Below are 16558 nucleotides of genomic sequence, written 5' to 3'. Positions count from 1 at the left end.
TTCGATTTCACCTTGAAGAGTGACCTTGAGAAGACAGGACTTCTAGAGGGGCATAGTTTTTGCGCTATTAAAAATTCTGATGCTTAAAACGAAATCGACCGGTACTTTTTATATTGTGTTCCTAGCTATGGAGTCTGAACTTTGCCTTGAAATCTGACCTGAGAGATCAGAACTTTGGAAGAACGCTAGTCTATGTAGTACATTATTCTGGCCCCTTGAAATTCGAAATCAGCCAGTAATGCTTTGTGATATGGAGTTCACTGTCATGCAAGCCCAAGATATACCTTGAAGGCTAAGATAAGCCTTGCAAAATCATGACTTTTGACGGACGCTAGTGCCGCCGGTGCATATTTAGGTTAGGTTAGGTTAGGTTAAAGTACAAATAGGCTAAAGCAGTTGTGATGTGGAGCTTCGTATTATGTGAGCTTAAATTTTACCTTACACCATTAAAAGGTATATTTTTACGGGCGCTCATTCATGCGCTAGACACTTAAAAATTCGAAATCGCCTGGCAATTGGATGTGATATTGATTTCTCTGTCCAGTGAGGCTATATTTGGCATTGAGTGGTGAACTTGAGAGGAATATTTTGACGGAATCTAGGTCTTGCGCTGGTGAATATTCTGATGTTTTAAAAAGTTCAAATAAGCCAATGCTTTGTAGTGATATAGAGCTTAACGTCCTGTGAGGCTAAATTTGACCTTAAAATGTGACCGCGTTTTCAGAGCTTCTTGAAGGACGACAGTTTCCGCTCTGGTGAATATTCTGATGCCTGAATATTTCAAATCACCTGGTATCTCTTGGGTCATATGGAGTTCTCCATGTTTGAACTTGATTCACGTGTTATCGCAAATTTAAGTATCAGCTCTCGATGTTCTCGTGCCGCAGTTGACCGTAATATGGTTTTTCAATGGATGGGATGGAATGAATCACATTTTCGTTCAATGGAATATAATCGCAACTCATCGCGCTATATATCGCTGCATGAACCACCAGCTTTACGGACAACCCGTGCCAGAGCTATGACCGCCGCATATGGTGCCAACCCGGGACCGTAATATTCCCAGCATCACAAACGTGGCTTTGATTGGGTTTGAAACTTTTAGTACCGCGCCAATGGATCGTGCAGCCCCGTTCACTGCAACCCGTTTTTAAGATGCATCCGATGATATCACATATCGTCATTTCACTATATGAAACGATGACCAAATTTTGGGTTGGTTGTCAAGTGATGTGAACCCGGAGCTGCTGCTCCAATTGGAAGGAGCATTTTTGCCACAGCGGGAGATTTTCGCAATGACACCATAACTTTTTCCCCAACGCGATTGGAGCGCCGAAAATGAGATCGTATCAATACCTTGCGCTCACTCACACGGTTGCAGGGGGCAAAGAAACGCGCTGACGGCCCGCCGTCAACGGTGTTTCAATGTGACTGGAAATAGGTCCCCGCAAACCGCCGCTCCGAAATCATACATGAGCGGCGTTTCGGGCAGCTGACAGAGTCCGAGCATAATGGTGTAGTCGCCCGACCGTCGTCCGCGGTGAGCTCTGTCCCCGGCGCCACGCTGAGCGGAAGCCACGGCCGACCGTCGTCCGCGGAGTGGAGCTCTGTCCCCGGCGCCACGCTGAGCGGAGGCCACGATCGACCGTCGTCCGCGATGTGAAGCTCTGTCCCCGGCGCCACGCAGAGCGGAGGCTACGGCCGACCGTCGCCCGCGATGTGAACTCTGTCTTTAGCACTATGCTGAGCGGAGGTGACGGCCGCCGCCAGCGGTGTAAACTCTGCCTCCAGCACTATGCTGAGGCAGAGGCGACGGCCGACCGACCGTCGCCGCCAGCGGCAGCAGTGTGATTAGAACGCAGCAGAGGGGAGGGGGCAAGACGCCGAGCCGACAGACAGGCCGTCGGGCCGCACCTCCTGCACTATCGGGCGCGCGGCCCAGTGCTCCGAGGCCCAAGGGTGAGCGGCCGCCGGGTGCCTGTCGCCCGCACTCTGTCGCGACGAAGCAGATGGCCTAGTCATGTCGAGACACACGCCAGCACAACCCGAAATACAATCTGCGAGCGACGCGGGATTCTGGAACACTTGCCAACTACAGCCAGGCGCTCTTCGCGTTTACAGCTTATTTTACAGTCACGAAACCATAAATCTGACAGCCATCGCACGAAAATCAGTTGCAAGGAGTCGCTTCTTTATTTCAGAAAGATTGCCAAGTACTTTCGGATTGAAGTTAAACCAATCGGAGAATGGGTCAAGGCAACATAACACACAGTGACACGGTGAGTGCCCAATGGTCACCTCCGACCCGGCTCGGCCGCCGCCGCTGGCACCGTCCCTCCCTGAACTGACTCGGCGCACATGTACCTATCTGGCTCGCTCCGTCGCCCGCTCCGCCCGCTGTCCTCCTGCCGCGCGCACATATACTCTTCACGGTTCTGTCCGTTCGTCCCCGGCGCCGCGGCGGCCGGCCTTCGCCCCAACTCAAAGACCCCTCCGGTTGAGCGGCGGCCCCGGACCCGCTCGGCGGGCCTCCGGCCCCGCTGTGACCACCCATCCACCGCCAGTCGGCCCCTGCGGCCGCCGCTGGTGTCCGCCCCCCGGCCGCCCGGTCCAGCGTCCCGTTCTATCCTACCCTCGCCAGGACCCGCACCAGCCAACGGCGAGGCCCGGACCAGCGCGCGGTGGGTCGGCAGACCCCGCCGACGCGTGGCCCACATACCGACCGGCGGTGGACCAGCGGTGCCACGCGTACAGCCGGGTCTGCCCGACCGCTTGGCGTAAGCATCGTACCCAGGCCAACGTGGCAAGCACGAGCCAGGGTCTAACGGACCCGACCCGTGCCACCCGCCACCGCCGCTGGAAGGGGCCCGGAGCGCGCCACGCCACACGCCGGAGCATCCGAGGGATCCAGCTTCCAAGGCCCGACGTGAGCAAACGATAATAACCTCTGCGCCTGGGGCGTTTCAAACACATTGCGCACCAAATCCACCCGGCTCCAACAAATGCCATAAACGCAATCGTCCAGTGGGATGGCGCCATATATCCATGGTTTCTATCTCGCATGACGGCACCGGCTTCCCCGCGGGGCTCGTAACAGAGTTGCATCATCACAGATTTCGGCATGATCTCTCCTGGCGGACACCACATTAGCACAGTAACGTAGAGATATACGGCCGACCCCAACCTAAATGCACCGGACGAATTTTGACTTCACGCTGCCACAGAAACGAGACCGGCTCCAGACGCTTGCGTCGGCCGACTGGCAGCCGGCTGGCGCGCAGAGGCAGATCGAAGACGACAGATTCAGGCGGCTTGTGTGATTCCGTTTGGCTGTTCCAGGTTAGAGGTCTGCAAGCAGAGGCGGGCGGCGCGTCAGCGTCAGCGCTCCTCTGCGGCCGGTCCGGTCAGGGACGCGACGTCAGGCGCAGGCCGGCGCACTGTCGGACATTGTCCGGCCACGTCCGGCCCGGTCAGCGGCGCGACGTCACGCTCAGGCCGGCGCACTGTCCGGCCACGTCCGGCCCGGTCCGTGACACGACGTCACGCTCAGGCTGGCCCACTGTCGGACACTGCCCGGCCACGTCCGGCCCGTTCCGTCAAGCGGCATCACGCTCAGGCTGGCGCACTGTCGGACACTGCCCGGCCACGTCCGGCCCGGTCCGTGACGCGACGTCACGCTCAGGCTGGCGCACTGGCCAACAGAGCCAACGGACACGGCCGGCAGCACTCGCAGCCACCGACTGCGTCCGTCTCCCGGCGGTGCTAGCCGCGAGTACTCACCACCTTCTGCTCAGACTGTGCGAGTGGACCTACGGATTTTCGCGGCTGTGAGCCGGAAATCCAAAGATCATGATAACGGATCAATAATTGGTCCGTGTGCGACGGGCAGTATTTTTTTGTTCACCACTTTCCAGTTAGCTCTTTAGGCGGCACAGGCCACGCAACATTGCTGATTAAGGTTGTCATGGCTCTGGGTCATCGCCATACTCTTGTTAATAAACCAAGTGTCGCTCAGCCCGCTCGAAATCAGGCGCCACAAAGCCTCTGAGGAATTAGGATAGGCCTGGGACAGGGCAACATATCAGCGCGATTCTCTCAAGAAAATAAATGACTTCGTTTTAAAATCGCCTCCACATGTTACATACACCTTTCAAACGTAAACATGCCGACAACAGTTCTCATTCTGCGGCGGTGAGCTTGAGTGGTGAGCAGCGATGTTTACGGTTCCATATGTCCGTGCTTGAGGCTTTGGCAAGGCCACGGCCCAGTAGCACTGGGCATGGCAGGTGTTTGTTCACATCACATTGACACACTGTTATAAACGAAGCATGAATAACGCCACACCATATCTCATTTCACATTCATGCCAGTTTTGCATTTCTATTTTTAGGTGCGGACCAATACAAGATAACCTTCACGTCACAATGACGAATAAAAATCGATGTTTTTTTATAAGCAACCCCAATCCCTCCCCACCACACGACACTCACTGTCGGCAGTGGCGCGCCCCAGCGCCGGGTTGAAGCCGGGCGGCGGGGTGGACGTCCAGAGGGCAGGCGCGGCGGCCGGCCGCGGCGCCGGCGGCGGGTACATCGGGCCCGTCTCGGTCAGTTGCTCCAGCGAGCGCAGCCAGTGCGGCGGCGAGTCGGAGCGCGGCGCCGCCAGCTGGCCCGACGACACGATCGCTGGATCCATGGCCGTCCAGTCGGAGCCGCCGCTCCAGCCTGCCGGCCCGCGCGCATGCGTCACGTCACGTCGTCACGCCCGACGCGCGCACGCGTCGCGTCATGTCACCACCCACGCGCTTTTCACCTGCCACTCTCGACGCTCTAGAAGCTGACAACACCGGGGCGGGAGTCAGCGGGAGTCGGCACGGACCCACGCTCGACTGGCCTTCGTGGAAGTCCAGCATGCGCAGAAAAAACGAGTTCCAAGACGTGAGTCGAATGAGAGGCTGATTAGAGCAAGTGGTCCCCGGGGAAAAGACAACTGATGAACATTCGTAGTGGTTGACATACGCATTGCGACCATAGATCAAGTTTGGGCCTGTGCCTGATGAACAACGCACGAAGGAACTCCGTGCTTCATCTTGACAAGGGTCGACTCATCCTTCCGAAAGTTGGGCATTCGTAAACTAATTACCACGCCAACAGCACAGGTTCAGAGAAATAATTACCACACCGCGCAATAAAAACATAAACAGCCTCCTCTTCAACAAGGCTTCAAATCCCCCACACCAAATCGTTCTGATCCCTTCCATGCTTTCACGGCCCTGCCCTCCCGGCGATAGTGCAACATCTGCCAAACTTGCGTCATGTTGCGCGCCGGGGCGTCTGTCTAGCGGCAGCGGCCGTACCTGCCGAGCTGGTCTTGTGCGGCTGGGCCATGAACCGGGGTGCAGCGCCGTGCTGCACCAGGCCGTGCGGGACCGCGTGCCGGCCCGGCTGGGCGCCGAACCGAGCCGCGCCCGGCGGCGGCGCCGTCGCCGGCTGTGCGCTGCTGAACGAGATGTTGATGTTGGGGGAAGTGCTTCTTCAGGCCGTGCCAGTCCTTTGAGAGCGTCATGACACGCCGCCTGCAGCGGCGGCGGCGGCGGCGGCTTGCTCTGGCCGTGCATCATCATGCTGGAGAGGTCCGAGAAGAGGCTGTCCGGCGGAGAGAGCGCCCGCGGCCGACCCGGCGGCAGCCGGCTCAGTCCGTTCAACCCGTTCATACCGTTCATAGCGCTATTATTGAGGAAGGGCAGCATCTTGCTGCCACATAGATCTGCAACACCAACCAAACGCTGTTATCGACGAAATGCTGGGGAAAACACAGTGTGCGATCTTACATTGCACCATCAATCTATCCCCAATAGCCACCAGCGATCACCAAATCATGAGCAAAACAAACATGACTCTGGTGTGATAATTGTATGCCACTTTGAAATTGGAACGTCAAAGCGCCTGGCACGACCACAACAAATAACCTGCTTGGAAGAGCGCAGTTCCTGCCTTGTGCCATATCAAGCAAATCAAAACACTTAAGCTTAGTGGTTAGCCGAACAGAGGCTGGTAGGCCTGCGGGCCGGCGGGGAGGCGGTGTCTCTTAGTCACCTGGCGACGGCTGCTGTGGCGCACAGCCCAGGCCCAGGCCTAGTCCGCTGGGGCCGCTGAAGCCGGGCGGTGGCGGGCGCACGCGCGGCGCCGCGCCTCCCGGCACATTAAAGCTAGCGGCCGCCAGCGACTGAGACTGCGAGTGTGGCAGCAGGCCACCGCCTAGCCGCAGCAGATGCTGCTGCTGCTGGTGATGGTGGTGCCGTTGCTGCTGCTGATGTTGTTGCTGCTGCTGCAGCTGCGCCTGCTGCTCGCGCTCACGCTCCAGCAGCGCACCCAGCCCCTTCTTGGTCTCCTCGAACGGGTCGAAGTCGAGATCGTCGTCGGCGCCGTCCAGCGGGCAGTCGTCCTCCTCCGGCGGCGGCGTGGGCTGGCTGAGCAGCGCCGCCACCGTGGCGTCGGCGGCGCGTGCCGGCAGCAGCCACTCGCCCGAGCCGGAGGACGACGCTGGCGTCAAAGCCGGCGTCGGGTGCGACAGGCCCGGCGGCGGAGTCAACGTCGCCAGCGGCTCGGCGCGCGGCGGCGGCGGCGGCGGCGGCGAGGCGGACCGCACGGCGGTCGTCTCGGGCGCCGGCACGGGCACGGGCACGGGCGCCGGCGCCGGCGGAGGCGGCGGAGGAGACGGCTGAGCGGGGCGGCTCGGGCGGCGGCGTGGCGGCCGGCCCCACCTGCAGCGGCGGGGCCGACTGCGAGAGCGGCGTCGACCGACTGCTGTCGGTCTGGCGCTCCCGCGAGCCGGCGCTGTTCTCGTCGTCCGAGTGATTGCTCGCCACCACCACGCTCGGACTCTGGCCGCCAGCGTTCCGCTTACGACCCTTGCGGCCCGCGCGACTTCTTGGTCGCCTGCAGCAGCGGCCAGCTACCGTTGGAGGTGGAGCTGCCGCCGCCGCCGCCACTACCGCCGCCGCCGCCACCGCCGCCGCTCGAGCCGGCCGAGCCGGCCGAGCCGCCGTCGGGAGGGCTGTTCTCAGCGCTGCTCACGCGCTCCGAGCCGGGCGGGATGGGCACCGAGCCGGACTCAGACTGCGACTGGTGGGACCGCCTGCAGCACACACACGCGCCGGCCGGGCAGGCGTTATTGCGACGGCCGAGGAGGCGGGACACACAGCTCGGACGGGTGTCACCACGACTGAGGAGGAGGAGACGGGACACACAGCTCGGACGGGTGTCACCGCCACGGAGGAGGAAGAGGCGGAACACCCAGCTCGGGCGGGTGTCACCGTCACGGAGGAGGAGGAGGCGAGACACACAGCTAGGACGGGTGTCACCGCGACGCAGGAGTAGGAGGCGGGACACACAGCTCGGACGGGTGTCGCCGCGACGGAGGAGAAGGAAAAGGTGAGACACATAGCTTGGGCGGGTGTTACCGCGGCGGAGGAGGAGGAGGCGGGACACACAGCTCGGACGGGTGTCACCGCGACGGAGGAAGAGGAAGAGGTGAGACACATAGCTTGGGCGGGTGTCACCGCGACGGAGGAGGGGGAGGCGGGACACACAGCTCGGACGGGTGTCACCGCGATGGAGGAGGAGGAGGCGCGACACACAGCTCGGACGGGTGTCGCCGCGACGGAGGAGGGGGAGGCGCGACACACAGCTCGGACGGGTGTCACCGCCACGGAGGAGGCGGGACACATAGTTCACAAGCCAGCGTCCGGCAACAGCGACGGTCAACGACACTGGGCGCAAGGGTCGCGTCTCCCAACACGGTGTCACATCGCGCAAATCGACACGATAGACACACACAAATCGAAGTCACATGAACCGTCACTGACAGTTCGCACGGTAAAACAAAGCGTTGGCCGCAGCACGGCGACGGCGTACCGGTCTTTCGCCCGGTTGATTTGATTTTGGTGTTGTTGATAAAGCTGATCGTGAAGCTTTTTCTCGTACTCTTGGTGTTTTCCCTGCTGCATGGCCTCCTTCGTGAAGCTGGCCGCCTCATCGCCTGTAATATGGGACAGTCTCAGGATACCGGAGTACCGTTGGTACTCGGCATACGCTTCTTGCCGTGCCATTGATACCGCCACCGTTACCAAACCGTCAGACCCACAACACCCGAGAAAGAGAGCAGAGGGGAAGACGACCGCGTTCCAGTAATCGCAGCTAGTATATCTGCGAGTTATTTATCACGTCAAAGCCAGATATTACCATTAACATGTTTTCTTGACTTCTGGAACACAGATCTGAACACTGACATCAATATCTAAACAGCCGCAGTCCCAGCAATGACATGTTAAGCGTTCCACAAAGCTTCGTCACAAATCTGACGTTGGGTGGTATCCAGCCCCCTCCCTCCCCCCCCCCCCCTCACCCCAGAGCAACTTAGCCGCGTGCCTCCGACCCTTTTCGACCCGTGCCGACCCACTTACCCGGTTCATGCAGGTACATGCAGTCCGTCTTCGGACAGGGCTGGTTTTTCATAAAGTGCGAACAGTACTTGGTAGTGCCTAGCGACGCCTTCAGCGTGCGGTTCTCCACCGTCACGTTGTTGACGGCCTCGATGGCCCGTAACGCGTCCTCCGACCGGTAGTAGGTGACGTAGGCGCTAGCGCTGGGGCCCTGAGACAGACCGCGACACTGCGTCAAACGGCCAGTGAAGGCCGCCGATGTCTGGGGCACGCGTACCACGGGGTACAGACCCCCCCACCCCCCCCCCCCCCCCCACCCCCTCCCTCCCCAACACCGCCCCGACAGTTGTTGTTGATTGGAGTTTTATTTGGAGAAGGAGGAGAGAAGATTGGAGGAGATTTTATTTGGATCGGAGATTGGAGTTGACCGCCCCGACAGCCCCGCACACAGCTGCGCGGAGCTTAGGGGCCAGCTGGGTAACGGAAGGGCGCTCCGGTGACGGCGGATGTTTCGCCTTCAGTGCCAGCCGTTGCATCTGAAGCGGTTGTGTAGCAATGCCATGTGCAGAGCCCCAGCTCAGATTGTGCCCGCAGTCTCTGCATACATCAAGAATTACGACCTACCACGTACACATACGAGGCAATAACTGGATCCAATCGGCGAAGTTTCGGTTCGGACAATGCATGCAAAACTGCAGCCAACCAGCGACGAATCCATACCAAAGACCAGATGTGGAACGCTTGTTACCAGATGTTACTTAGTCTGTCATCTTTGGCAAATCAAATCTCCCCAGAATGAGCACAGCTAAATGTAGCGATTCGCATTCCGTGCGGCGCACATTTTCTTGCTTCGAAGTCACCCAGAACGCCATCGATTTTCCACCCCCGCTTAGTCGTGACGCGTGAACACACCAGGACGTCGTCTCGGCTTCTGGCTCCATCTTAGGCGTCTACGGATCAATGAAATGGGACGAAGTCGTCACCGTGGACGCCACCGGACCCGCAGACCCTCCGGCATACAACGTCCGCTTACCTGAGAGCCAGCATATTGCGTGCTATGGTTTATCACTACTTTATGGATCTTGCCGAACTTGCCGAAATACTCGTGACGTTTTAACACCTGAAATAGAAGGGCACAACACCGTGACCGTGGGGCATCGTTGTTGGAAAGAAAAGCATCCACCAAGGTTACAGCGTAACCCACCTTTACCAGTTACAGACAATCGTCATCTAAAACACAGACCCATCTGGTGCTGACTCACGCTGATTCAGCACGCAACAAACCACAGCCCTATTCAACAGAACAACAGCTCAGTCGCGTATGCTGCACGCCGCCTGGACGGGCCGGACGGGCCGTGCCACAGCCCCGTCCGGCGGCGGCGCGCCGGCAGCAGGAGGCCGACCGCACGGCTGCGTCACAGGCCACTCACGTCCGGGTCGGCCAGCCGCGGCGACAGCCCCACCACGAACACCAGGTTCTTCTGCACCACCCGCACGTTGGCCAGGTGCTTGCGGTTCTCGCTCATCTTCTGCTTCTTCTGCAGGTCCTTCTGCTTCTTCTCGGCCTTGATCTTCTGCAGTTCCTCGGCGGTGAGCGGCTTGAAGTCGGCCGGGTTCTCCGAGTAAGGTTTTCGGCAGGCGGGGCACAGGCCGTTCTCGTCGGTGCGGATCCGGTGCCAGCAGAAACGGCAGATCTGCGGGAACGTCGCCCGTAAGCGCCCGATCGCGGTCGGACCGCGGCTGGAGCTGGAGCTGGGCCGCGGCCAGATAGACTCCAACTCTCCTGGTCCCGCCGGCCGCCCGACCGCTCCAGCGCGTGGACAACGACAGGTGCACACACACACGCACGCACGCACGCACGCACGCACGCACGCACGCACGCACACGCGCGCGCGCGGCCGCCCTGCAGCTTATCAAACCGTTAGCCAAACGCCCCGCTTGCCGCTCCGTTTAGCTGCTGTATCTCCAACACCCCGGCCACTGTGGGACAGCCTTCACGGATCTGGTAACATCCGCCCAGTCACGCGGAGTGTGGCGGTGCATGCCAAAACAGGCAGATAACGTCGTACCTGTAAAGCAAAAGTAACGCTGCAAATGCACGTCAAGTGCGACGGATAGCGTTGATGAGGCTGCTTACACCGGCATCACTGCCATCCCTCCAAGCAGCCTTTAAGAATGTTCATTACATTACATGGTCCCACATGACAATCCAGTGTGCAAGGACAAAAATGGCTGCATTTTCCGGCATGACGTCGTACTACAATATCACTCAAGTCATTCAATGGCACCCTTTGATATTATACATTGGCGGCTATTCCCCTGGAATAACATGTTACCAAAACAAGCTAGTCTCCTGTTTGTTCTACCAGCTGGATCAGAAAATGAAAAAGGGACACACATATGATTCAACCAAGACAATAATCAGGGTAACAATACACATGGATTGTCCCTGATTATTGTAGTGCTGACCTGGTGTATAAATCAATTCACTTGTAAATAAATCTCTGAAACTACAATCATATTGTGGAGGTTCTTTCGGCAGATACCACATGATTTCAATGAATGTGCAGGACTAGTGACTTTGCTCTGACACTTTATGCCAGAAGGCACAACTGGGTCACCCAAATCTTACAATAAGCAATTGACTTTTATTTAATTTACATTTCTAGTGTAACAAAGCTATCTAATGCTACAAAAAACACTATTTAGCTCACAGTGTGACACTAACCATAAGTTTGTCGACAGAGAGCCAATCAGTTTGAACCACCCAACGGATTCGCCGCATGACAGGTTTTGACGCCACTAACGGGCGACGGCGTTCATATCAGACGCGAACCGACACATGCAAAGCTTCCACTTGATTGAAAGCCATAACAAAATGCATCTAAGTTCTCATGTCATTGGTAACAAAAGTGATCCACCCATGTCTATGGAAAAAGGACTACAGGAAAATCCTTGAAAATGAACATTGCAAGTGAAAAGTCTGAGCTAACAAGTGACAATTATTTCATAGTCAGCTTAGCAGTGTGGATTGAACCAGCACAATCTACACGTGAACATTATGCACATGAGAAACTCAAGGGAACAAAGGGGGTAAAATCTGACCCTCAGTTTTCCTGGTTAGAAATATTCCATTCACAAAAAAACTTAGTGTCTGATTATTTGACCAACACTGAATGACACCCAGCTGCACCATAAAAGTACATCTCAGATTGATTACAAGCATGGAAATTTCCAGAACAAAAAGTGCTGGTGTAGGCAAAAGCTGCTTGTAAAAAAAATATGGCAGAGCATGACAAATCATTGATACCCCTTGACCTGACATCAAGCACAATGTTCTATGATTTCTTTGAATGCATCTTTTTTATTCCTTTAAATGTATTCCTTTGAATGTACTCTTATTGTGCATAATGGTGATTTAAACCTTTGATACTTGACTCAGTACACATGAGGGCATCCTGCATTCCATTCCTTGCCAGTTAAGAACAATGGAGCATAGAGCAATGGCCAGAACAGCAAACAAAATGGCCCTTTTAGTACATTCTCAATTTATCTAAATAATATTAAGCTATGCTCACAAAAGCTGCCAACAAAGCTCCTAGAAATACAGGGAGATGGGGAAGGTTACATTTCACATCATTCAGGGAGGAGCTTCAGAGTCATTCCAACATACATGTTCAGTTTCCCCAGACACATGGCACTCCACCATCAAACAATAGTCGGCACCATTTTTTCAGTTTTCACAAGTTAGACACATGGTTAGCTACCAGGTACATCACATCAAGGTGTCCATTTCCCCCTGTCTACACACCCTTACACCCCTGCACAATGCACCTGGTTCAATACACAGCATGGCTCCAATGACTTCAAAGAAAAAGGAGCCATGTCACATGCTAAACACATTTTACACCTTCACCTTCAGCAACAGATGCCCTGAAACAGCATATCCCTGCAATAGCAGCATTGGCTCCAGCAGAGGCATTAAAGTGCCTTGGATTTCTGAAAATTCTGGCTCACCATGACCCAGATCTAAAACCTCGTTCAAAATTGACACCAATAGCATATAATCACTACATGGAGTACAACACATCATGTAATCACTGCAATTTACAAGGCTAGCTGAGATAAATTCAAAATGACCTTGAATGACCCATATATATTTTTAACAGCCCCAGTGACACCCAAAGCAGAGGACTCTTACACTTTGAGAACCCAACACATTGAAACTATCAGTAATTGCATGCCGGCACGCTGTCCGAATGCATAAAAATTGGCCATTGTTGCACAGAAGAGGGTAAATGCTGGCTCACCTGGTACCCGCACGTGCAAGGGAAGAAGCTAAGATCATCCATCTCAAACTGTTCCATACACAGCGGGCACTCAGCCTGGTCATCCATATCGTACGCCATCCCGGAAGACCTTCAGTGTATTTTCTGTAAACAGAACAAGGCAAGTTGCAAACATCAGCTATTTCCATGGCATACAGCTGACAGGCTGCTGGCATCAAGTACTCTATGTGCACACATGTTCCTATGCACCATACCATAGTTGTTGGATAAAACAGCTATTCACTGCTCCCACTCACCTTCCAGCACCTAGTAACCAGAAGAATGTCAAGTTTGTATTTTTCAGTGCTCTGAATGGTGGGCACATATTGTGTAGTGCATGAAGGATTGTCTGCCTTGGCTGGCTGTAGTAGGGAATGCACCATTGATTACTTGTTGGTGTTTACACAATGACTGTGGTGGTCATTCAGCCCAATAGCAAGGTTTTTATCGAGCTGGTAAGTGTAAAGGGTATGCAAGTTTACAAGATTTGGAGAAGTATTTGGTATAAAGAGTTGGGACTGGCATAGGAAATGGAAAGGGCCTGCAGTAGGAGCACAGGTTGGGTTGCAAATGAGGCTAGGTTGGAGTGACATGTGTAGTCAGAAGTTTTGACTATAATGAAGTGTTGATTTTGAATTATGGGATGTTAAAGTCACACTTATTTTGTTTTGAATCAACAGACAGGTGTCAAACTTTCTTAATAATGTAATTGCTGTAAACAAGGTCAGACATGATGCATTTTGCAATAGGTAGGTCTAGTAGGTCTCACAGCCCTTTGGGACAAAACAAAGCTTAGCTCCAAGTAGCTTCAGCTTTGGCCAAAGTAGTTTCATTGAAGATCTACTGAATTTCTCTGGAACAGCCTTTGAGGAAACATATCATGACAGGTAAAAAGTGATGTAATGAAACATATTTGTATTTGAGGATGAACAAGATGTCATATCAAGTGACAGCATACATGACTACACAAAATTGGGTCCAGTTCAGAAAACTTGGGCCAATTCAAAATGTCACATATATATATATATATATATATATATATATATATATATATATATATATATATATATATATAGCAGTGCAGACCAGCTGAGAGAAAGACAGTTGTCTCACAAAAGCAAGACATCATGGGATTTAAGGCATGAGTGCACATAAATGCATCACATTCTGCACTTTCATGGCCCTATGAAAAACATTCATATGTTTTATATTGGTAGCTAATGGCACTGAGATCCCAAATATTTGCTTCTTGTCCAGGGGTCATGGATCAGTAGGCAATTTGAATACCCCATCACAACTAACGAGCAATGTTCACACTGCTGCGAAAGACTTGACCATAGTCATCAATATAAGTATACTGACATGATTTTTGCAAACCACCATAGTGCCCTTTGAAATGGTGCTAGCTACACTCTTGCAAGAAATGTTTGGCAAATGCAATGGGTTACCCTTTTCCTTGTTAGATTCTGAGTTATATTCAACATAATACATTGTATACAATGCTCTTAAACTCCAACAAGGTTATAAAAGGTGTGGATAATTATCACCATTTGAAACCTCTTCTATATCCTTTTGTACCACACCTGACAAATAAATAGGAAAATATGAGGCAGGTCTGCAGGTTTTTGGGTAGCATCACAGTCCAGTGACCTGACAAGATGACTCAGTCACAACAGCATTTGATAGAATTTCTGATAAAGGCAACCTCCGCAAAAACATGTCTTATGACTCCATTCAAAATGACAATAGCATGAATTATTGCAGCTGGATGGTTGAAATCACCTCTCCTGATTGACAGGGGTTACATGCTAGCAATTTCAACAAATGGATACATCAAATTTATAGTTTGATGAGGCTTAGTTCACAGTTAAGAAATATTTATTAGTGATCCAATGCATGCAAGGTGCTTATCTAGCTCCCTAACTCATAGCTACCCAGAAATTCACTATTTTTCAGCCCTCTCATCTTTCTACTAGGCACATCATATGGTACCATGAAAATATCTGCAAAACTGGCATTTTCTTTCAATGCCATGCTTGCTTATTATAACCATCTGCTCATGTCTTGGACTGGACCATCTAATGTAGCCATAAGGTTAAATTTGAAAATAAATGCCATTTGTGCCATTAAAACTAAGCTAACATAGAAGCTTGCATGCATAATCTCTTTCTTATGTTTAAGATTGTTTTAGACTCATATAGGTTGCATGAACAAGATATTACACCATAATTATCATAATCTTTAGTTGGTTAGCAATTACTTTGCATACTGGTCATAGTGGTAATATCTTGGGCATTTCACACATCTCTTGCTCATCACACATCACACATCACATCACATAATCACACATCAAAATAAAGCATATTGGATCTTTTAATGCTCTTTGTCACCATAAGATCCATCATGGCATGAAAGAACTGACCAAAAAATGGCAATTGCAATCCTGATTTACTTTGGGAAATTTCAGCCCTAATCTTCAGGGTGAATATAACCACTTCTAAACAGCATTTATCAGCATGCTCCTATGACTTCCCATCCAGATTTGACTTCTTAAGTAATTTTATGCCATGGTATCCTAGAACCATGACCTTTTATGCCAATGACATTGGAGTTTTATAATACAATAAGTTTCTGAGGCTGCATGGCACCTCTTGCTACTAATCCTGGCATGAAGAGTGGCTACTGTTCATACTCTGACATTCATACTTATTGTAGTCATGCCAACAAAGGCAGCAATTCAAGTGAAAGAACATTTATTGTGATCGTCAGTAAACCACACTGGTGAAAGTTCTCGAACTGTACTATCTTAGTCAAATGGGGCATGCAACTTAATTTAGAGGTTGAACCTATGTCTACAATTTCAATGGTGCATTTTTTATACTGAAATAAAGTAACATGTTTATAATCTTATCATCATGGAAAACTACATTCCCATCACACTTATCAGATCACCTGACTGAGGAACCACCACTGAATACATCCCCCAAATAACTGACATCCCTTGCCCATTGCAAAATGTCTTTACACTGCTGACCCAGTATAAACACAATTATAATCCTGAATACATACATTATAACCTTAACCCTTCAATTCCTTTAAAGGTAGCCTCCCAAAGTCACACAAAGCATGATAGCAACATATGGAAAGTCAAAGGTACCTAAGGTAAGGTAGATCAATAACTTTAATAGCTCAAAGAACTATCAAATTAACTCCAACACATGCGTTTACAAAGTGGTGACAGCACCAACTGGATGATATTATCCCAAACAGTAGTTGGTTGAGAACAATGACGCAGGAGCCCCGCGACCAAATGTTCGTCAGAGAGCGGATCATTAAGAGCAGTGAGGCACAACCAGTGGCTTAAGATCATCCCTAACAACAAAAGGAACAGACGAAAATCAGAATTAGCACCACAACGGCCCCAGGAAATTTACAATTCACCCAGACAACGCACGTACTTTCACCCCGACCAACTTTGTTGACGTTACCTTGGAGAGCAGCAGTCGTCTAGGAGTTCGACAGGTTTTTGGCTACTGCGCATATCATGTGCGCAGGAGTCCCGGATGTATTGGCGCATTTAGTCTCGGTTTCTTAAATTAATGCAGTTTAGTTCGATTTATGCAATTATATTATAATAATTTGCAATTTTTCTCGAGAAAACAATATTTAACAACATTAAGATTGTATTTATAGCCTTTTGTACAATACAAATTGCCTCTAGTTTTGATAGCTAAATTATGTATTCTTGAGCTCTTGATACAAAGTCAGCTGATTGTCCATGTTTTGT

The 16558-nt window shown here is 52.3% G+C and overlaps 1 protein-coding gene across 1 annotated transcript; it reads right to left on the bottom strand.

Annotated features, from left to right (window-relative positions):
* Positions 1-2662: 2662 nt before the first annotated feature.
* On the bottom strand, positions 2663-16261 carry LOC119111535 (CCR4-NOT transcription complex subunit 4). Its single transcript, XM_037235349.1, has 13 exons — positions 16246-16261; positions 12754-12876; positions 9874-10137; positions 9477-9563; positions 8465-8672; positions 7917-8040; positions 6993-7137; positions 6764-6883; positions 6096-6585; positions 5546-5766; positions 5357-5513; positions 4491-4724; positions 2663-3348 (listed from the first exon to the last, which is right to left on the bottom strand). The coding sequence occupies exons 2-13, from the start codon at positions 12850-12852 to the stop codon at positions 3341-3343; spliced, it is 2157 nt and encodes a 718-aa protein (XP_037091244.1). The 5' UTR covers positions 12853-12876; positions 16246-16261; the 3' UTR covers positions 2663-3340.
* Positions 16262-16558: the final 297 nt, after the last annotated feature.

The sequence above is a fragment of the Pollicipes pollicipes genome, unplaced genomic scaffold (assembly GCF_011947565.3).
Source record: "Pollicipes pollicipes isolate AB1234 unplaced genomic scaffold, Ppol_2.1 Scaffold_7261;HRSCAF=8764_pilon_pilon_pilon, whole genome shotgun sequence".
Lineage (NCBI taxonomy): Eukaryota > Metazoa > Arthropoda > Thecostraca > Pollicipedomorpha > Pollicipedidae > Pollicipes > Pollicipes pollicipes.
The sequence above is the reverse complement of the archived record's forward strand: the minus strand, read 5'-3'. Positions and strand labels throughout refer to the sequence as shown.

Bases quoted from the DNA above. Each gene is read 5' to 3' on its own strand.
- LOC119111535 (XM_037235349.1), bottom strand. From the start codon at position 12,852: ATGGCGTACGATATGGATGACCAGGCTGAGTGCCCGCTGTGTATGGAA. The intron at 10,138-12,753 runs GTGAGCCAGCAT...ACGTTCCCGCAG, and splicing joins CTTGCACGTGCGGGTACCAG to ATCTGCCGTTTCTGCTGGCA. The intron at 6,884-6,992 runs AGTGGCGGCGGC...GCTGGCGGCCAG, and splicing joins GCGGTGGCGGCGGCGGCGGT to AGTCCGAGCGTGGTGGTGGC.